The sequence below is a fragment of the Numida meleagris genome, chromosome 1, assembly GCF_002078875.1.
Source record: "Numida meleagris isolate 19003 breed g44 Domestic line chromosome 1, NumMel1.0, whole genome shotgun sequence".
NCBI classification, from domain to species: Eukaryota; Metazoa; Chordata; class Aves; order Galliformes; family Numididae; genus Numida; species Numida meleagris.
This window is the reverse complement of record NC_034409.1, coordinates 36,351,669-36,373,907: the sequence shown is the minus strand read 5'-3', so window position 1 is coordinate 36,373,907 and position 22,239 is coordinate 36,351,669. Positions and strand designations below refer to the sequence as shown.

General features: G+C 40.4%; 1 protein-coding gene across 7 annotated transcripts in view; it reads left to right on the top strand.

Moving 5' to 3' along the window:
• PTPRR (protein tyrosine phosphatase, receptor type R) overlaps positions 1 to 22,239 on the top strand; it is a 145,194-nt gene that overhangs the window by 119,798 nt on the left and 3,157 nt on the right. For all 7 annotated transcript variants that reach the window (XM_021385167.1, XM_021385168.1, XM_021385169.1 and 4 more), the window contains 5 exons: positions 4,582 to 4,661; positions 6,775 to 6,912; positions 13,817 to 13,927; positions 15,094 to 15,251; positions 17,519 to 17,632. In XM_021385167.1, coding sequence (XP_021240842.1) covers positions 4,582 to 4,661; positions 6,775 to 6,912; positions 13,817 to 13,927; positions 15,094 to 15,251; positions 17,519 to 17,632 — 601 coding nt within the window. The remainder of the gene's footprint in view (positions 1 to 4,581; positions 4,662 to 6,774; positions 6,913 to 13,816; positions 13,928 to 15,093; positions 15,252 to 17,518; positions 17,633 to 22,239) is intronic.

Sequence of the window (22,239 nt, the reverse complement as noted above, 5' to 3'; positions counted from 1 at the left end):
GTCCAAAAGGGCTTGGAAACAGTCAGCATCATTAGATAGAGCGGTCCTTCTGGTTTCCTGCTCAGATGATATCAGCCTACTGCTTAGTGCACCCATGTCAGATTTTCCATTCCCAGCACTGGCATGTCACCTGTGGTAACAAGTGATGTTGGAATTGATGGATTATCTCTAAAAATGCCCTGTCCTGCCTGCTCCACCCTCTGCGCTGGGGAGGATGTTCTCATTTTTGAAGAGATAACTTCACCACAGATAATTCTGTCACAGGGTGCATAGGGGCAGGTTAGTGTTAGTAGATACTACCCAGGCAGGCGTCAGCATGAGTAAACTGACTGCCTGCTGAAATCAGTTCTACATGGGAAAACTCCAAAGTGCAGGAAACATTGTATTTCTATGAAAGATGTTTTGCTTGCAATGTAGTATAGCCAACATTCATATACGAATGCTAGGGTTCCTCTGTAAGTTTTCTGAGTGTTATTTGCTTTATAATAATATGCTAATACACCTAGTGAGGGGACAAGGCAAGTGGCTAGACTGCTCCTTCAGATTGCTGTTTCTTCATCCCTCCCCCTGACTGAGATGCCACGCACTGGTCCTGGGAATGCAGTTGAAGATATGGAGAGGGCTTTCGCCTGCCATCTACTTACAGCATTCTGGCCTCCTCTGTTCCCAGTCCTACCCCAGCCTCCATCACACTTACATCCTTGTAGTAGAAAACCAGCCCTGATGCTCCCTCTTCACCATTTTATTTCACGCCTTCACCAGCTGTCTCCTGCAGCTCCTACCTCTTGTCCTTACAGCATGCAATCAGCTTCAAATACCTGTGTCTTTTCCCCTTCCTGCCCCACTAATACTCCACAGCCAGAAGTAGAATTGCTGTGGTGCTTGAGAGCAGGTATGGACTCTTACTCACAGAGGAACAAGTGCTTAACATTGTTCAGTGGGTATTTGTGTGTGCAACACATCCAAGATACCTGGACATCGCTCTTTATTTCTTTCTAAAAAGAAAACTCAAGGCGAGAGCCTGCATGAAAGCAGTCACTGCAGAACAGCAGATTAGCAGTAACATGCAAGTGCAAAGCATTTGGTGGGTCAGATCCACAAATGCACAAGCTGTTGTTGAGTTGCTTGTGCTAAAACTGGCTCTGGCACTCCATTTAAAGACAAGGGGCAACTTAAATCTAAATCATATGAACAAGGCACTTTCTTATACAAGCTTATAGACAGATGCTCAGAAACCATTCTCTTGATGTTGAGGATTTTTGAGCTCCCTAGTGTCTTATTTGCTCCAGTCCTGCTCCCTAGTGAAGGCAATCGGATTCCCAGCAGGATCTCAGAGATGAAAGAAAAAAAAAAATCATGTTTTCCCAGCAGAATGAGAAAAGAAGTTTGTTCTTAGGTGAATTCAACATGTATTCATCAAAGATTTCTGTATTTTCATGTGATTTTGCAGAATGTGTCCTAGTTGTAGTCACCAGTATCATAACTACTATATTTCTTAATAGCCAGTGTTATAACTGATTAATTAATGTTAGGTTGCATAGTTAACAAAAGTGGGTATTAGGCAAACCTTATTTTTAGAAGTTAAGAAAAATTTCTTTTGCATCAGTGAAATTCTGTAATGATGAAGCAAGTTTTGAAATGCAGAAGCACTCACCATCATAAATCTGTTAGATTTGGGAAATCCTGGACTGTAATGGAAGTACTGGGACTTGAGTCAGATGAAATTGAAAAATTCAATGTAGTTTACAGGTATTTTGTACATGAGGTGTTTTCAGGCAGTTATGCTATTTGCAAGTTTAATAACCTATCCCCTACCTGGCATAGACCGGGGATGCAGCCTGATAAGATTCTTCTCTGTCCTGTGTTACAATCTTTACCAAAGGATACTGGTACTCATATTTATAGACTGCAAACAAAACCAAGCAAAACAGGAGTGAATTTCGAAATGTTTTGATATCTAAAAGTTCTATGACTGTTTTGGGCTCCAAGCAGGACAGCAGTCTGCCCCAAAACATACTCAGCTTCTTTTCCTGCCCAAGAAAGAGAAATGCCATAAGGACAGCCTTTCTTATACTGTTTCAGTCCTACTGTCAGTAAGGTAACTAGGACTGGTCTAAGACTAACAAGCAATTTATCTTGGAAATACTACAAAAACAAACATACCCATACTCTAAATAATTTAGCACATAGTACCAGTTTAAGTGAAGGAAAAAAGCCCAACAAACTCAAGTAGGCTGGAGCTTGTGCAATGGGGTGAAGCTGGGGGTCTTCATGATGAAGCGGTGTTCATGCAGTGGATGAAATTCCTGAGAGCATAGAGGAAGCTGTCTGGCAATGCCACCCATGGTATGATGTGATCCCAAATGGGCTGTTCTCATGAGGGCAACCTACAGATCATTAATTCCCTCCATCCTGGTCAATTCATACCAGTATTAATTTGATAATGATCGAGTTAAAGGAAGCCTCTTCTGCCTTAATGGGGAAACTATTCCAGACTTCCTAGATGCATGGAAGAAAACAGCAGTAACTTTGCCTTGGTTATTATTGTGGGAGGCATTTTTTAATCAGCAATTACTAGTGTTTAACAGCCTTGCTGCATTTCAATATGTTTTACAAACGTTGATGAATTCAGCCTTGCAGCCACCATCTGTGTCTTCCTCCTGTAGCTTCAGACTCTCAGACTTTGCCATCCTTGAGGAAAAGATGATTACCTCCGAGGTATCTGTCATTCAGGAGTAAGCTAATTGCTTCCATTTGTGTGCAATGACTGCTCAGTGGCTCTGGATCTCAAGCAGTGCTCAGGTGTTCTTCATTTCTGAGCTAAGTGTACAGCAATTTTATATTTCAGAAGTGATCAGGACTGTTAGTTTATAAAAGGTCTCTATTCTGAAACAGCTCTTTCTTATCTGATTGGAATTGTAAGAGTCCTATAAATTGTGAGACTGATTTTAGCTGTTCCTTAGTACTGGAAGAATTTATCCCAAGGAATGGTTAAACTGGATGTTGAGTCTGCTTGGAAGAGGTTTTTTGAGGTAGGGGTCAAACTACATCAGAATTGGAGGCACTGTGTGAACTAGAGGAAGCAAATGTTTTTTCAAGGCCATGTAGCCTGAGGCACTTGTGGAAGTGGCTAATAATCACTCTGTGCTGAAAAGGAATGAGAGGTTTCCTGTCTTCATATTGTTAAGGGAGGAAAAAAAAGCTAAGCAGCCTTCATGTTGTGCTATTAATGCAGAGAACAAGACTTCCATGCACAGACTTTGAACTAGAAGACATACATTCATTTGCCCATGTTACGAAATATGCATTCATAACACAGGCCTGGGTCCTGAAATGGCCCCACTCCCTTCCCAAGAGGTTCCTTTCACCTCTAGGGAACAAATGACAGAAGTATGTTTGGGATCACTCCTTCTCTTCCTTTGATTTGCAAAACTTTTGTCTTTTCGTAAGAACAGGGCGAAAAGCCACAAAAGAAATTCAAAACTTGAAAATGTCACGTTTTGGTGTAGCACAGATAGTGTTTCCTTACCACCCTCCAGTTCAGCACCCATGTAAGAATCTTTGAATATTTGTCTAAATTGTGCTTGCAAAGGAGCTTTCCAGAGACTATTTCCAAACCAATAGGAAGCTGATGATTCTACTTCATTATTTAAGCTAACTGCTGATAGAAATTTTTTTTTAGTAGAGAAATATCTCCGTATCATTTCATTAACAGTAGAGTATTCTTTCAGAAAAGATGTGAAAAAAGCCAAAGTATGCCCCTATACTGCAATAGCGTAGGCATCTCACTCCCCTCCTCCTTTTCTCTTTCTGACTGAGAATTTACTGGCCTTAATTCTGAGAGGTTAGTACATGGAGAATCACATCATCACAAATGAGAAAAACCAAAAATGCGTTTGCAGGTGGAATTTAGTAAGTCCCAGCTCTGTAGACAACAGAATTGCACCTCATTCCATTCTACGTCATCCAAGACAATGAAAGGAAGAATATGATGAAGGAAAATGTTCCTATATTTTTTTTCTCCACTCTATTACGCACAAATGTTCCCAAATTGTCAAAGGAGAACATAGGGCTGAAGGGAAGGATGTGGTTCACTTAGTCCAGCCTCTCTCAGTGAACATTACATTGATATAAAAACACATGGCTGATTTCACCCCGCACAGAGGAGTCTCAAATTAAATCCAAGTAGTCACTGAAACATTACAGCTTCCTGCAGAGGTATCTAAGTTGAACTTGGTATATTTATCTGGTGTCCTGCAAAGATATATGGCAAGTTTCAGAGACAATCTAGGCGGGTCAGCTGGATACTCAGCACAGGCAGATTAGACCTTGCTTGAACATTGCCTAGACCTGATAGCATTGCTTTGATATCTGCAGCTTGGTGAGATAGTTCCACACAGCTCAGCATCATTAGTTTCATGTGATGAGTCTTTGCAGTGGAAAAAATTTCATGCTTAATGCTTTAGTGCTTGACAACCCCAAGTAACCATAGATTATTTTCTTCAACAAGTCTTTGATTCTTTATAGAAATCTTCTAATTGTGGGTTTTCTTTTCAATTTCCATCTTCCTTGTGCTCTTAGATCCTCTAAGCAGAGTGTATTTGAAACCCAAAAATCCATCTGACTCCTTGAGTACCTACATAAATGCTAACTACATTAGGGTAAGTAAATGTACACTATTCCTGTGCTTTTGGGACAATATTTGATTTTCCACCTGAATAGCCATTTTTGCCAAGGTACCTCTCACTTTATTCCTACCCATCTTCACTGACAAATCCTAATCTTTGTGTCTACGTTGCTGTGACAGAAATAGTTTCATGAGCTGTTTGTACCAAAGACCACATAGCCATCAATATGCTAAAATGGTTGCAGTAAGAAAAAGGTTATTAAATACATTTTAAAACATTAAGAAATACATGCATTACTCTTGTTTACTTCAATATTTACTGTTTTATGTTGTCTTACTGCCTTACAGGAAGGAAAAGAGAGCTGCCTTTTAAAAGAGACAGAAATATTGGTATTTTGGTAAAGAAAAGATTGGAGTCAACAGCAATATATAGGCTCTCTGATTGCTCACTGCAGCCATGTTATCTACAAACAAGTTCATACTCTGGCAATTCATATTCCTGAAATCACAAGTTAATTAAACGTTGTAAAAATTTGTGAAAAGAAGCATAAGCAGATGTATTAAATATCCATACGTGCAACATTGTGCACGTTATTCACCTGTTTATACCCTGTATTGAATGGCTGCATGATGCAAACACTTTACCAGCACAAACCCTGTTGAAAAGCATTATTTCTAAATGTTAGCTGTGTAATAGTCCTCAATGACACACAGAGCTTTCCTATACTTGTGGCAAAATGGATGCTGCAGACAATACTAAGAAACTACTGCAGTAATGTTTTAGGAATGTAGTCCCTTACCTAGAAAATTAAATACTTTGATTAGAGATCCTCAGCTGGAATAAACATTACTGCAACTGAAATTATAGCCTCTGAGCTCAACAATGATGGTGCTTAATTAAACAACAGTATAAGAATATGTACTTATACATCCACCTCACCTCTTGTTCTGCTTCATTTTACGTCCTGTGCTTTCAGTGTTTTGTATGAAAGACATCACCTTGTAAGTAAGCAGAGCAATTGTCTCCGAAGGGTAACAGCACAACTCTTCCATCATCCAGGCTATGCTTTGAGTCCTCTGAGATCTCCCTGTCCTTTGTGCCATCACCCTGCGAGCCAAAATACTGTGATTTCTTCTGCTGCTGTCGCGGGTGGAAGTGTGAGCAACTGCAAAAAAAAAAAATCCAACCCAGCGAAGAAATGAAATCGTGAGTCTGGCTGGGGTCCTGACATACCTGTCTTTGACAAACTACGTTCAGGCAAATTGGTCAGTGGAGGGAGAACTGTTTATACCAGTTGAGGATCTGTCCTGTTGCTCCGTACAGTGGATAACAGTGCAGAAGAGTGTGAGCAGGAAGAAAGGTACCCACGCTAACCTGTGGTTAGAGGGCTCTGTACCACCTCAGACAGTTCTCCATTCATTCATTCCCTTCAGGCTGCTGCTGATCTGCATTGCTGTTGGACATTCTGCCACTGCCTAAGCTCACAAGTTCTCCTTTTCACTTGAAAAATAAAAAGGCAGTCTCTTGTTTTTTCATATTTCTCCTCGCCTTTCCCTCCCTTCTGATTCTCCACTGTTTGCCCAACCTTTCTTTGTGTGTCTCAGCACTCCTTGCATTGATGCTGTCCCTCCTGTAAGACCATGTAAAGGTGCCTCTCCCTTAGCAAAGATGCAGTGAACAGTCTTTGCCTTTACAGTCATGTATTTTAAATCTTTTTTTCCTGTCATGAATCTTCAGAGAAACCAGTTTTATTGTTCTCATTTTTTTTTATATGGCATCTTGACTGTAAACTATCTTGCAAACACTGCAGCAATATAAATCATGCATTGAAGTACCATTGGATGATAGATATCTTCAATACCTTATGGAACAGAGTAAGCTAGAAGAAGCCAAGTAAGCAGGGAAATTTGAGAGGGATTGATGTATGCTTAGGATCACTTTAGTTCTTTGAATCAGTAGCTCTCAGAGGAAAAACTGTTCTGCTGAAAAATTTCTGATCTGCTCTACTGTTACTCCTAACTGTTTTCAGCTCAAATGACTTACTTTTTTAGTTCCAGATTCCTCTTTCTGCTTAGAATATTCACCTGTGATTTTGACTGACAACATGAATTTTAAGTAAATGTTTGTGTGCCTGTTTTTAAACCAGGGATATGGAGGTAAAGAGAAGGCATTCATTGCAACGCAGGGGCCCATGATTAATACTGTGAATGACTTCTGGCAGATGGTTTGGCAAGAAGACAGCCCTGTCATTGTTATGATCACAAAGCTGAAAGAAAAAAATGAGGTATGACAACTAGCCAAACTAAGAAATTTTTCTAATGTGCTGTCTGCTGTAGAAAGAACCTTAGCAAATTTGAAAGAAAACCAGCAGATAACCAACTCTCAAATGCTCTGGTAACAGGCAATGTAAAAAACAATGTCAGCATTCTCAAACCCACCAGCTGCAATTGTGTAGCCATCAGAATGGACATACAAAAAAAAAATTACATTTTCTAAATCTATACTGTTGAGTTCATAATTTATTAAGAAACACCTCGTTTACTTGTTGGTCACCTCTGTACTTCCTGCTAATTACTTTCTGTTATGTAAAGAATAGATGTGCAAATGGATAGCATTATGATTAGAAGTTTCCTGGCATGATTGGAGTTTACTCTTTGCTATAATAACAGTTTTTTAATCAGTTCCAGATAGTACCAATCATCTGGGTCATCACAGAAATAAGATTTGGTCTCCCAAATGCCAAAACCATGAAGCGACTTAACTGGAATGGAAATGTATGGCTCTTTACCTTAGCACCAAATGCAAGTGACATTTGCATTTTAATGGCTAATGGCCATCTAGCTGCCTGTTACACACTGAATGACTTTCAGATTGATTCCTATCTTTAATAGCTTTATCTAGTATTTCTGTACATTTTTGCCAGGCTTTCCTTGATAGTGCCAGAGACTATATTTTACTGCCATACACAAAGAACAAATATCACTCTCCTGTGATTTGGAGACTTGTGGCCAAAAGAAAGCTCTATTTTGAGGGTTTGAATGTTACTGAAGTGGTTTATAGGGCTTGTGGACAGAAGAGAGGCAGATTTTAAAAAAAAGTTCACCTTCTTTCTTGTGTCCAAACTGGTAGACGAAGTAGCTCTTCCCAACTCCAGGTAGGTGTTTCTACCATGTTTCAGCATGTTGTCAGGTAAGCATGAGGGCTTTGTTGCCCCTGCCTTACTCACCACCCTGCACTTTAAATTCCGTTGAGTGTGATGGCAGAGAGACTGAGATTTTTCAGACAAAGTTCCTGGTCTCAGTGATCAGAGGACCAAGATTCTGTGTGCATTTCCATGGCGCAAACTCACTGCTGAATTTAAAGGTGGACTTGGTTGATGTGCTCTTCCTTCTTTCTGCATTTGACCACTGTTTGACTCTTTGTCATGATGACTTTGGCCTTCTAACATGAAGTGCCTTTAAATCCAGGTGATTTTAAGAAAGGTATATGTAAAATACAGATTGGTGCTGGAAAATATCCAGATATTTATTTCCAAAACAGGTGCAGTTTTGAACGAGACTTTTCGTACTAGTCCCCAGAAGCCTACATTAAAAGGGTTCCTTCTGAAAATGTAGGAAACTTACCCCAATGTAACTGCTGAAAAGAATAAGTATTTTACTGAGGAAATGCTGACTGTTTAAACACTCACATCTGACACTGTGTAAGAAGAATGACTTGAAAGAAATGCTCGGTGATTTCCAACGTGTCAGGAAGCCCTGTGTTTACCTGAGTTACGCAGTCCCTCAGCTCTGGTGTTTATCCGCATTGTTGTGGCCTGCCAGTGGCCATTTCCTCCTAATAGAAAGGAGGGTGGAATCTCAAGTAGTTCCCAGGCTATATAGAGAGGCTGTGTTTGCACAAGCTGTCCTGCCCTGTCTAGAAACCTTAGGAACTCTCCCACCGTTAGCGTGTTCATCCTGAGGCCTTGATTTGCTATTGAAAAGAAAACAGCTTGGCTAGCTGCTAAGCTCAACCATATTAATTTAACTGTTCAAGTATTAGGTGCTGATAAAGAGGGCAAGAATGAAAGTTAATTAATATAGTAGCACTTGATTTTTTTTTTTTTCCTGCAGTCTACTGTGTTCTTATCATATTCAGGGAGGTACATTTGTAATATTCACGCATACAAAATGCCTTCATACTTGAATGCATGTTCATGTCCTTTTCCACACATAGCCCTGCACATACAAACCCCCCAGATCAGATTCATGGGTATAGGACCCATTCCTCAGATGATGTATCACTCAACATTCTTTTCAGCTATAATGTACTAGAATATATTAATTAATGTACAAAGAGAGAGCTCTCAAATGAAACAAAACACACACACAAAAAAAAGCAAGCTCAACAATAAAGTTATTTCCTTAGCATTAATAAAATTATGTGGGATGTTAGTGCCCTAGTTGAGTATAACAAGGTGATGCATTTGCAGTAGGAAGGGGAATTGTGTGAAATGGTTATAAACACAGGTTCCAATGCAGTTAATTCCTTCTTGAGATGAAAAATGGTTAAGACTCACTGTGATAAAATTTTTTGTAAAATGTATGAAAATATGGTTTGAAAGTAGAGTGCTAAGCAAAATATTTATTATATTTTAGCTGTGTGAGAAAACAGAGCACAAAATTATTGTTTGGATTCTTTTTCATTTTGAACTCTTATGAAAAATGGAAATTGATTTGTAAGCAAGAATAATACTAAATAAACTATGCCTGCAGTATTTTAAACAGAATGTGTAAAACATTTACTGAAGTCTACACAGTGTCTGAACAGGTTGGAAATCTACCTGTCCATGGAGAGTGCACAGCAAAGGAATCACAGAATTGTTTGCATTAGAAGGGGCCCTTAAAGGCCATCTAGTCCAGCTCCCATGCAGTGACAGCTTTCTCTAGACCAGGTTGCTCACATCCCCATCCAGCCTGGCTTTGAATGCTTTCAGTGAGGGGACATCCACAAACTCACTGGGCAACCTGTTCCAGTGTCTCACCACCCTCACAGTAAAGAATTTCTTCCTAATATCTAGTCTAAATCTACCCTCTTCCAGTTTAAAGCCATTTCACCTCATCCTGTCACTACCTGCCCTTATAAAAAGTCCCTCCCCATCTTTCCTGTAGGCCCCTTCAGCTAAAAGGTCTCCTCGGAGCCTTCTCTTCTCCAGGCTGAAGAGCCCCAGCTTTCTCAGCCTGTCCTCATAGAGGAGGTGCTCCAGCCCTCTGATCATCTTTGTGGCCCTCCTCTGGAACTGCTCCAACAGCTCCATGTAATTCTTGTGTTGGGGGCACCAGAACTGGAAAGAGAAATAGTGATCTCCAGAGGACAGTCCAACCCCTTAATGAATGAGCTAAATGACCCACTGAATGTTACCATCTCTAATCCTCTAATAACATGTTAAGACATGTTATTACAAAGTTTTATCAACAAAACACGTGTGAATTTCGTATATTACTGATTGTTTACTTAAGACAACAGAGCAATGGAACTATAGTCATGCTATGTATCCCACAGATAATATGCATCTTGTTTACTTTAAAACATACTAGGAACAATACTTTTAAATCAGGAAACATATTTTGGGAAGCATAAATAAAAGGTACTGTGCAGCATTCTGTAAGAAAAAATGACTAATACCGAGAGATGCATTAAACAATGCATGTTTATTCTACTCAGATTACGGAAGAGTTGTCAGTAATTATCTAGGACAATCTTGTTAACTCTCTATTTAAAGCTCATATCACTCTTTCTGCAACATTTTTCCCTTGGCCTATAGGCAGTCTTATCTACGCATAACAAAATAGATTTTGGAATTCAGAAATCGTATTTTTTGCACAATTTACATAAGCATCTTTAAAGATTAGTCGTAAGTTGAGTATTGGCACCATTGAGATGTCTCAGGTTTTGGAAAAACTTAAGGAAATTAGGTCCTAACATTGAGGATTTTTGTATATAAATGCAAATCCTGCAATCCCTCCTAAAGGATACCTCTCTTGCTTGAGTTAGTACTGACAGTAAATAGAGGGCAGGAGTAAAAAGGGATTCTGGAACTGAAGCTTTCCTTTAATTATTCATTAGTGTTGTGTGATTGAAACTGTTAATGTATAAATTTATTGGCAGAGCTATAAGGAAAAATAAGCAGTGTAAGAACTGAAGCTGAAGGAAATCACCTTCACAAATATCTGAGAGTTGTTAAACCAATTTTGTTCAGAGAGTTCAAATCCAGAGGAAGTAAAACAAGTAAATAATTCTTCAGCTGAGCAATCTTTTTTCCATCCAGCAGAGTTGTTTGGGGGAACCAGACTGCAACAGAAGCACTTTCTGACAACTTCAAAACCCCGTGCTCCTGATCACAGGCTGACAGAGGCACATAGCAGGTGCCAGTCCCGGTCTGAGGCAGAGCCAGATCCCATTCAGTCACAGAGATCCACCTCCAGAGCTGATATGTGAAGCCTGGCACCCAAGAGGGCTGGGATGCAAGGAGGCAGAGCAGGGGATGGAGAGAACCTAAGCCTACAACCCTGTCACAGAGGGCAGGAAAAAGACCAAAATAAATTAAAAGTCATGTGAGACGCTGTTTGTTGTATGAGCTTCCTGTTCTGGCCAGGGAATGTGCCAGGGTCAGGTACCAGGTCAGAAATAAATAATCATTAGCTGAGAGTACCAGCAGATTGCTACTCAATGCAATTGTGTCCTGAGGGGGAATTTGAAAGATGCTTGGAAGTGAGATTTTCTACAAGTAAGAAGAGACCCAGCTTTTTGCTGGCGTGCAGGTTGGCTGAGAATACTTTTTTCTAGCTTAAGCATCTTTTAAAATATCTTGCTCATAGCTCTTATGTGTTTGCTGACTGCACAGAGAATTCAACCCCAAGCTCACAAAATCTGTGACCTATTTAGAAAGTGCTGTGATGGAAGAATGTGCTTAAAGGAACGCTAAGACGCCTGAAAGAACAGCAAGGAACAGGACCAGCAAAAAAAAATGGGGACTATCTGATGATAAGAACAAGTGAATTCTTCCATTTTTCAGGTATATACGGTGGGCAATGAGCTTTTTCTGCCTACAGACATGAGGTTAGGGAACAGCCTTCTTTAACCACTGTGTTTGGCTTTTGGCCAGGTCTAAAATATACTGACCTGGGACCAGTGGAATTTCCTTCTAGATTCAAGTAATAGCTTGAGGCATTTTTCTTTGTTATGCTCCTGGGATTTTCTATATTATTTTCTGTCTATCTGATATATTTTTCCCTCCCACCTTCACGTTTATCCCTTTATTAAAATAAACTTTCAAAAATGTTAATTTCCCCACATATCTGTCTTAGATGGTTGGTCCCAGCTCTGTTTTCAAGCTATTTGTTAAAGCAGTAACAAACAGAACTTTAAAAAACTGCATGGAGATTGTGTTAAAAATAATCCATTGTATCTCACTAAATGCAGATGGGCTGTTAAATGAAAGTTGTTTTAACGGACAGTCTCGTTTCATTGTCCACCCAGCACAAGTTGCCAATTACAGTTCTGGGAAAGAGTCAAGAAAAACTTGAGGACAGCCTGAAGGCTTTGTAGCAAACATTGCATACTTTCATTTATCAAGAAGTCTCAGGGGTTGACTGAACTATTGTTGATTGTCAGGGTACAATTGTGTATTTAGACTTTTTCCCGTATTAGCACTGAAAACTACACTCCCAGGGAGGGGCATGAATTGCAGATCTCGCAGATGATAATAGCTGTGTGTCACATGGGGTGATTGTGGAACTGGTGAACGCTTTTTTCATACAGTTTTCTGAGTATTTTATTGCCATTCTTGGTGTCCTTGGGGAGACACCGAATTTAAGATGTTCGAGTAACTCTCCATTTGAATGAAACTCTCTGATTTGAACGAAACCAGCCAGATTGGCCAGCTTTATCTCAGAAAATGTGGCGGTCACACACCTTGCACTCTGAAGGTAATGGGCATCTATTTTTAGAGGAGTATTTATGCAGCAGGGATGTTTGCATTCAGTTCTATCAGCTGGTGGGGTCAGCAGCAGCTAAAAGATCACACCTGGGGTAAACCCTGGCATTTACTTTGAACACAACCAAATGTGTTTCTGACTCATTTTTAGCAGAATTTACTAGAAGCTATGGTTTATGGCAATTAATTATATTAAAGCAATTGAATCATTTTGCTGTGCAGTGTAAGCTACTGTTACTTCAGCAAGTGTTTTTTGAGGAAATGCAAATAAGTCATTTTGAGGATTCCTGTTCTTGTAGGACTGTCTGTTCTCTCGGTGTTCGGGGTTTCTTTACCTGTGTATTGGAAGAGAATGTTTTCTTTAGACTTTATTTTTCAATTTAACAAATGAGCATTATGTCAGAAAACGTGGCTCTCACACACCTTATACTCTTGAGTTAATGAGCATCTATTTTTAGGGAAGTATTTAAATGACAGGGATGTTTGCTTTCAAGCATAGAGATGCTTCAAAGGAAATGAATATGAAGTTACAGCTGATCTGAAAACAAACTATTGCAAGGGAAAAAATAACATTCACGCTGTACATACTATTTTATCATTTTTTCAGGAGGCTTGTCAGATGCGTTGCTGAAATAATAGAACACTACTGAGTCATTAAGAATTCTCAATATAATTTTGTGTAACTGTAGCAAGCTGTTCCTTGTATAATAGTAGTATGATAGACATCTCAGGCAAAACACTTCAACATGTACAATTGAATTCAGAAATCACTTAGGGCACATCTGCATGCTTTGTTTTATCATGGCTTGGTAGAGTAAACAGGATAAAAAGCCTTGTGAGGGCAGGACAAATTCTAAACCTCTTACTGAGAAGGAAATCCCATTTAGAATGAGTAAACTTAATAAATCTTCAGGTTTGGGGAAAAAATCATCATGAATTTTTGAATTTGTAAAATAGTTCCTTCAATTGAACCTCACTGAGCTTTTAAAAATAAAAACAGCTGTTGTAAGTGTTCATATTTCAAAACTCAGATCCTGAAAATTGGGCCTAAGTCATTCATTAAGAAGCCCACACTGTCTTAGTTAGGAATGCTTCTACCATCAGTAACACTTTGGTTAAATTCATCTGTACTTTTGAGGCAAAGAAATTCTGTGTAAAAATTAATGAGGCTCCAGAATCTAGTTTCTTGACGAGACCAATGTTTGCTTTCCAGAAGTGCGTGCTCTATTGGCCAGAAAAAAGAGGAATCTATGGGAAGGTTGAAGTCCTTGTTAACAGTGTGCAAGAATGTGAGAACTATACTGTCCGTCAGCTCACAATAAAGGTAAAAATGTGCACCTGAGAAGCATTGTTCCTCACGCTTTGTTTTCAATTTTAAATAAAGTTAAATTGTTTTTCCAAAGAGCATAAATTTTTATGAGAGAAGTAACTGAGCTGTGAAGCTCACAGCTGCAAGATATAATTGAGACCAAAGCTGTGGAACACATCGCATTGCTGCATTGTATCATTCTGACAATAAAAAAACGGCTTCAAAAATGTGCAAATTTTACTCTCTTGAATTAAATTTGCTTTGAGTCCCTTTTAGTGTTGCCAAGATGAACTAAAGGGATCTTAGTTAATGAAAGAGCTAGCACAGCATCAGTCAAAAAATGATAAGCTGTCTGTGTTATGTGTTGAGTGCCTCTATAGCCCATTTGAGAAACTAAAACTATAAGAAGCATACAAGGAAAACTTGATAGTTTCATGGCTCTGACTAAACATTAACTGTGCAAAATAAGGCAGATGATCCTCTTGTAAGTTACTGCCCATATTATGCTTATGTGCTATGGGACTCCATCACCAGCTCCTTCTGGTGGAGCTTTACAATAAATAAGCGATGACCTGGGGAGATCTGATTGACGTGGGAAATTTGGGGACATTTGGCTCAGCTCAGGCTGTGAGATGTGGATTGAATCCATATTGCCCGGCTTGAATGCATACAAGTTACTGTAGCTTGTGTTTACCTTGTTTGCTTGTTGAAGTAGCAGCAGTCTCTGTTGGAGAGAGTAAACTGGGCAGCTTAGTATAGAAGGGCAATTCTTCAGCACCTTTAGCTTAAATACTCTTGTGATTTTGGTATCAGACTTTTATGATAGCGTCCTTAATAGGTAGCAGAAATCGTTAATTTGAGAAAATCAGAAGCCCAAATCAGCCTTACTGCTGACCCAACACAGGCCTCTGACAACTCCAACTGACAGCACAGTCAGCAAGTCCGTGATCAGATGGGCTCAGCAGGGCTTACATACCTGGAAAAACAGCCAAGATTTCAAGTGCAGAAACCCTGCTTACAATCGTGTGCCTGGAAGCATGTCTGTTCCCCTCAGTTCTATCCCTTCCATCCAATAAAAGCAAATTGTTAAATCTCTCTTGACATTTTTACCGTAACATTGAGAAAAATAAAAAGAACTGCTGACCACAAGTGTGCATAAAAAGCTTTGATGCTATTTCCAGCAAGGGAGTCAGTCCCGGAGCGTGAAACACTACTGGTACACGTCCTGGCCCGACCACAAAACCCCTGACAGCGCCCAGCCGCTGCTGCAGCTGATGCTGGATGTAGAGGAGGACAGGCTGGAAGCACCTGCCCGAGGGCCCATCATCGTGCACTGCAGGTAACTTGCAGCCTTTTTCTTCAAGAACTGCCATGGAAAATCACATCATACAGTCCTTCTCCTAAACAAAGAGCATATCTGGGGAAGAGAAAAATTCCCCAGATCCTTCTCATGCTAATTGACTTTTACGGTTCCTATCTGAGTTTTGGAGAGAATTCCCTTGCTGCTAGCAAACCTTTTCTGAACCATTCTCCACTTCTGCTAATGAATTCTGTATTTGAAAGACCAGCTGGAAAGATGATTTTGCTTCTGTTTTGTGTTCATGATTTGCTTTCTTTTTTGTTTTATTACATTACTATGTAGCTAAGTCAGATGCAGTGCCCCGTGATTGGTTGTATGAAATGTAAGATGCAGACATCAGGTTCAAATTTGCAGACCAAAACACATCAGTACTAAAACTTGTGAACATTTTCACAAAGGCAGATGGTTCTCAAGAGAAGAGTGTTACTAACACAAAATATAATGAACTCAACTTGCAATCAGTGTCCTTGTAATCATTCTGAGTACGTTCTGTTTTTTTGTTTGATATCGATTCATTGCCCTATGTTCTAATATAAATAGTAGGAAGTAGGGCTGAACTTAAATATTGGTGGAAAAATGTAGGTGAAGCAAAACAGAAAATACAATGAATTCAGTGTTTCCTTACTTCCTTTGTCTCATAGATATGATGCATTTCTTACAGTTGGGATAGTACCATTTATTCCTACAAGTCCGTCAAAACCTGAGCTTTTCAACTATAGCCACTTCTTTTTAACTCCATATTTCAGAGTTAGAGAAATGGAAGCCAGATTTGAACCACACATTATTTTGCAAATCCAGAATGTGATGAATAGGAACTTTCCCAAATTGTATCCAGCTGTTTTCATCAGGAATTGCAGTTTTCCTAAACAATGCACAAATCTGTAGATTGTCAAGGAGGTTCCCATTATTCTACTAAGACTCTTCATTAATAGCGGTCTTCAGAGGAATAATGTCTTTCCAGTATGAGACATGTGACAGCAAGGCCTATAATTATGAACAGGAATTTATTCATGATTGAATATCTAGATCCTTGATTAAAATTAATAGTTCAATAACAACGCAACTATCTATACACTCACTACACAATGGGCAACAAAATGGATAAACCCCGTCATACCGCATTTTCCTGTCACATAGTTTCTTCCATTATATTCTGAGTTGCCAGTGAGGCCATCCAGGCCTTACAGAGCCTGTGCACACTTTCTCAGGCTTGAGATACAAATGCACAGCTCTCAGTTATTTCTGGAGGATCATTACAGGACACGCTCAAGCATGATCCTTAATCTGAAACAGAAGAGCTTGAATAATCTCTGAAGCCTTGGAATTGTGACATGTGTGAAAAAAAAAATCTGTTTTTTCTCTATGTCTTCTTGTATCCTATCAGCATAGGGTGCTGTCTTACAGACTTCAGTGATGCATCCATTCAGGACTTGGGTTATGAGGAGGACTTCAGTCATTTTAGCAAAGCAGTTCCTGGTCTGCGAACACATGGAAGAATAATAACCACTTGTTTTGGACCTTGAAATCAGCAGATCTGATTCTCCACAAATTTCATGATTTAACTGTTTTCCTCACATTTTCCTGCCATGCAGCATGACAGGAAAGAGCTGCACTGAATTCCGCATTAAATTCCACATTCCTTAAGCCAATAGTCAAGGGAGAGATTCTCAAAAGTGCCGGAGGCTCAAGGAGTGAAAATATTGGCTGTAATGGCTGTTTCCAAGGAGGCATCAGTAAAACCTGGAGTTATGGTGTCAAATCCTTCTCTCTCCTGCAGAATCGCAGGAAAGAACGTTAATTTCATCAGCATGGTTCTTGGTCCTTTTACCCTTGTGGTTAGAGGTATGGTTAGCGGAACTCCTCTGTCCTTGAGGGCTTCAAATGTAGAGTCCCTTTGACTTATGCCTTTAGGTAGGCTTTTTCCCCAGTTCAGTGCCTGCACTATGCTAGAGAATATTTGGACTTTGTGATGCTAATGGAGATTGCTTTTCTAACCACACACTTGTGTGCAATCCGGAAGAGTGTAAACTTCACAAATTGCCCACAACAATTTGACAGCTGGAAGAGTGCACACTTTCGTTTCTGTTTATGAAAGTGAGCTGAGAAGTTGTCCTTGCTAGGAATCTATTGGTTATAGCAATTTAACATTTCATAGTTTTAGTGTTTTCGTGTTGGTGTAGTGTTTTCTAATTAATTCCTTCAGTTGGTTTGCTCTACTCACTCATTAAATTTTGCTTTTGTTTCAGTGCTGGCATAGGAAGAACTGGTTGTTTTATCGCCACAGCCATTGGTTGTCAGCAGTTGAAGGAAGAAGGAGTTGTAGATGCATTGAGCATTGTCTGCCAGCTACGAGTGGACAGGTGAGTTCGTAGAACCATAAATCAGTCAGATGACATGAATTTATTTAAAATTACACCAGATGATTTAATGTCTCCTGCATTTGTAGGTTAACCTCAAACAGCAGATGCCTTCTGCATCTTTGCAGAAAGTGTCTTGTGGCCGATGCTATAGCTGAAACCTGTTACAAAAGGATAAGAGACATACAAGAGTAAAAGTCTTCAGAAAAGTCTGATGGGCGCCAAAATTAAATGTTCACGTTACTAAGTGTCTAACACACACAGAGGAAGACTTAATAATTGCAGATAGCTGCTGGATTTTCTTGTGGATCCAGCTGACCTGCTTCTCCTGCTGATTGTAAGGAAATTTTCTTCTGCATCTCACCATCAGTGGAACTAGTCCAATCCAACAAGCTTTCGTGAAGGCTACTCTACTCTTTCTAGACATACACAGGGTTCTTTGCTTTTATACTTGAACTCATTCAGGACTTGAATTCCTGCTGCTGTTTTCTCTTGTACACGGAAGTTATACCACTGACACCTAGAGCATGGATTTGCCTTCTGCCATGGCAAGGGACACAGCTAGTACAGATGTTAGTACTCCAGTCATTTCTAACAGGAGATCCACAGCATCTTCCCTTCCTATCCTGTCAGAAAAGTGGGGGGAAAAAGAGTATTTTTTCCATTTTCTAAAGATATGTTTTTGATCTATTTCATGACGATGCATGCATCCCAGTAGTAGTTTCAGTGGTGAAATGAGCATGCAGTGACCAGTGAAATGACTAACCTACATTGCAGTCGTTGACTGAAAGTGAGCCTACAGCTGATCTAACATTAAACAGTGGGTTACTGTCAGTGTGGGGCATTCTCTGAAGGACAAAGCTTATTAACAGGTATATGTCATCTAGATACAGAGAATGGGGGAAGGAACTATAACCCATCTGCTCTTCACAGTTTGTGTCCTAACCTGGGCAGGAGCCAGGCTGAGCCTGGTTTACACTTCAGTAATGACTGTGAAAACCACTTCACCACTGAATGCTGCTTTACATGGATGGAGTGGCTGCCATCGCTTTTGCTGACTGGTATGACAGCATTAGCTGAATATTCAAAGTAACTTTCATATTTAGATCCTGATTAAGGAATATTGTTTCTGGGTAAAACTGGCTGAGACTCTATTGAATGAAATTCTCCTGAGATAGCAACTGCAGTTGCTGGGCTCTTGGCCCTCCACTCTTTCTGCTGTCTGCAGCATCCCACTAGGTCACAAGAGACACAGGGCAAACTGGAGGCTAGAGGTTGTCTTTGAGCCCGAATTGACAGGGACATCAAGGCTCACTCAGTGTGTAGTTTCTTAATACAGCCTAATCTGGTGCTGCTACTACCTCCGTTTTGCTGGATCTCCTTTTGAGTTAGGCTGGCAAAGTTACTCAGTTTGAGAAAACAGCAAGGCACATGTTGCAGAATTTTCTTAAGTCAGATCAAGTCCCTGATTGAATTCACAGCATGGGAGTGGGGCTTGGGAGCAGGAGCACTGTAAGCCAGCGTTGTTGCAGAATGCTTTGTTTTGTGAAACCATGGCCAAAGAGAGACTTGTGTTGGAGAGGAGGATGTGGGTATTGTGTACTATGCAAGCTGCTCGTTTGGTTATACTTTTCTTTCTTATTCTGCTTAGGGAAAGGATTTTGTATAAAGTAAACAAACAGAGTTGCACCAAGAACAGAGAAGTCTCACTACTGTCATAGGTACCAGGTCAAATAATCTTCTTGCAAGACTGTTACCTGCTTCTGACATACTTTTCTTCTTTAAATGGAAACAACCCATAAGGAGTGCAAATGCTGAAAAAGAGCTCAGGTCAAAGGGACAATTAAGGATTTTTGTGTTCTGAAGCATTCTAAAATGCTGAACTGGAGCTACAATCTGCAAAAGGACCAGAATCCATATAGCTGACTGTGTTTCTGCATCACCTCCTCTGCCCTTACCCTCCCACACGCCTTCATCACAGTGGAGGTTGTAATGTGACCCTTACAGGGCAACATGAGCCACTTGGAGTGTAAAATTCTCCAAGGGGAGTTCCTGACCTACAAATCACAGCAACAGAAAAGATGGAAGAGATGAGGGAAAAAAAATGCTTACTCTGTTTTAAATTATCAGCTTCAAATTTCTAACTCCATCCTGATTATCTACTCATCTTATTTTAAAAAGGCTCTTAGTGTTCTTCCCCATTTTAGTATTTCTATTATAAGATAACCTTTTTCTCATTGCTCTTACACTCCAGTGTAGAGAAGTGGAAGCAAACTCTGATCTCAGTTACATCAGTGTTTATGTCATTATTTTAACCACAGAAATAATATTCCATATTTTCAACTTACTGCTGACAGCACAGTTTGGTTAAGTATATCTAGCCAATGAACTTTAGTATTAGTATCCGTGATAAACTTGGAAAGAGAATAGAAATCTGACCCAAATATAAACAACATTCAGCATAGCAATCTCAGTGACGCAAAGCTTGGTATAAATTTTAAGTGATTTCTGCATTTCCATATTTTTTCAAGTTTCAGAGAATACAAATTGACCCAGGAGATCTTAGTGAAGGCTCCTCAGTTTTTCATATTCTCAGGCACTGCCTGAGACAAAAAGTATGTTTTTTGTGTTTTAATTTTTGATGGCATTTTTCTGGGCAAAACTCAATTACACCAAAAGCTCTTTTCCTTTTCCTTTTCCAGCTGGTCATATTGCAGGATGGCTCTCACTCACCTGGCAGTTAGCTTATGGCAAGATTTGCTAAGGCAGAGCTTAGCAGCCCCTCAGACCACACTAGCCACTGCCAGCCCAACCAGACCACAGGTTCATCAAGTGGCCAGGTATCACTGTAACACACACAAAGCTCCATGGGACCAACTTCTCCTGACAGTCCTGGCATGGGACTATTGCAGGTGGGATGTGAGATAAGGTTACTACAAGTGGCTTGAAGCTGACAAAATGAGCTGGACATCCCACTAGACTCAGCTACCAGAGCCGGTTGTGGCCGTCACTGTGTTACACTTCAGTTACTGGCACGGCCCACATGAGCAAAGCAGCAGAGCAGGAACAGAGATGAGAAGCTCATCTTCATGGTGCTGGGCATCAGCAGGCTGCAATTTATTCTTTGTAGAGATTGTCCTCACAAAAGAGAATAGAGTGTTAAACAGAAAACAATGGTTTTATCTGTCTGTGTGACAGCTAGAAACTTGCCTGAGGTGTGCACTGAATCTTTTCATCCCTGATACCTCATCTCCACTAGATTCCCAATCAAGTTTGTTCATGCTTGGGGCTACACCACCCAAATGCAGACCTGCAGACGGAATGAACACACTTGGTGGTATCCACCTGTGTGTGACCTTTCTGCCATGTGGGCCCATGGCCTAATTTCTACCAAGGTAATCAGGCAATAGGAGAGCAGAAAATAGAGCTGTGCTGGACAGACTCTCAGTGTAGAGCAGGTGATGCCGGCGGTGATTTACCAAAACATTCCCAATGCCTACTGCACTCTGTGAGAACCAAACAAACACCCAGATAAATTACAGATAGTGACAAAGAGTTGTCTGAAAAAATGGATGAACTAACCGCCTATGTAGTCCCTGTAGAAACAGAGTTTGAAATAAAGTTCCAATAGAGAATGAAGGGGCAGAGAGCTGTTCCCAGGATGTCCAGGTGCTGTGTTCTTAGCCACTCAGTATAACTTAGAAGGTAGATAAGGGCTGAAAGGATCTTGCAGCAGTTGTCTGTGCTGAGATAACATGAGGAAATGGACCATCCACTCAAAAACTTGACGCAGGATAAAGATACAGCTATGATCTGTGTGGCTCCACAGAAAGATAGACCCTCAGCTCTGCTCAGCTTTTTTTTATTTCCCAGCTCATTTTTTTATGTTTTGCAACAGAAACAGGAAATGTTTGATGTGAGGCATCTTCAAGGCTTGCTGTGATATCGAGAAACTTTGCACATTCTTTAACCTTAAAGGCACATTCTTGGAATAATGTCCAATAATTTTGCTTTTGGCTCCTCAGACAGGATGAAAAGAGTTTCCAGTGTGCGTCAATTCATTGTTTAAGTGTTTTGACTAATCACCTCAGGTTAAAAAAAAAAGAAATTCCAAACTCTGCATCACATTCATTCTGGGGCAGACTGCATCCAGCTGCACTCACAGCAAGCCAGAGGGCCAGGAACAAGAGCCTTCCCTCTGCCATGGTTGCCCAGGCAGACACGATAGCGGTCCCCAAGTCCTCAGCACACCAGGGTTTGTTTCTTCCAAGCACCAGCCCAGTGAGTCCCAAAGAAGCAGAGGGCAACTCTGGAGGAGCTGGTAGCGTGGACTAGCAGAGGATGAAGGCCCAGAGGTGCTGCAGCTGTGAGTCCTTCCCTCCTGGGCACAGGGAACACGGGAGAGGAAACCTCTCTCTTAGGGCAGACTTCCTCCTGAAAAGCATTCTTTCATGCAGCCTTTTGGACAAAACAATGTTTTAGGGTGATAGTTAATTTCTTGATGTTAAATATGAGCCCTTCACAGGAACAAAGGGGAGAATTCCATGGGTGATAGGCAAAGCCAAGTTGTCTGAACCTCCAAGACGTGAGTATCCCCTTGGCCAGCAAGG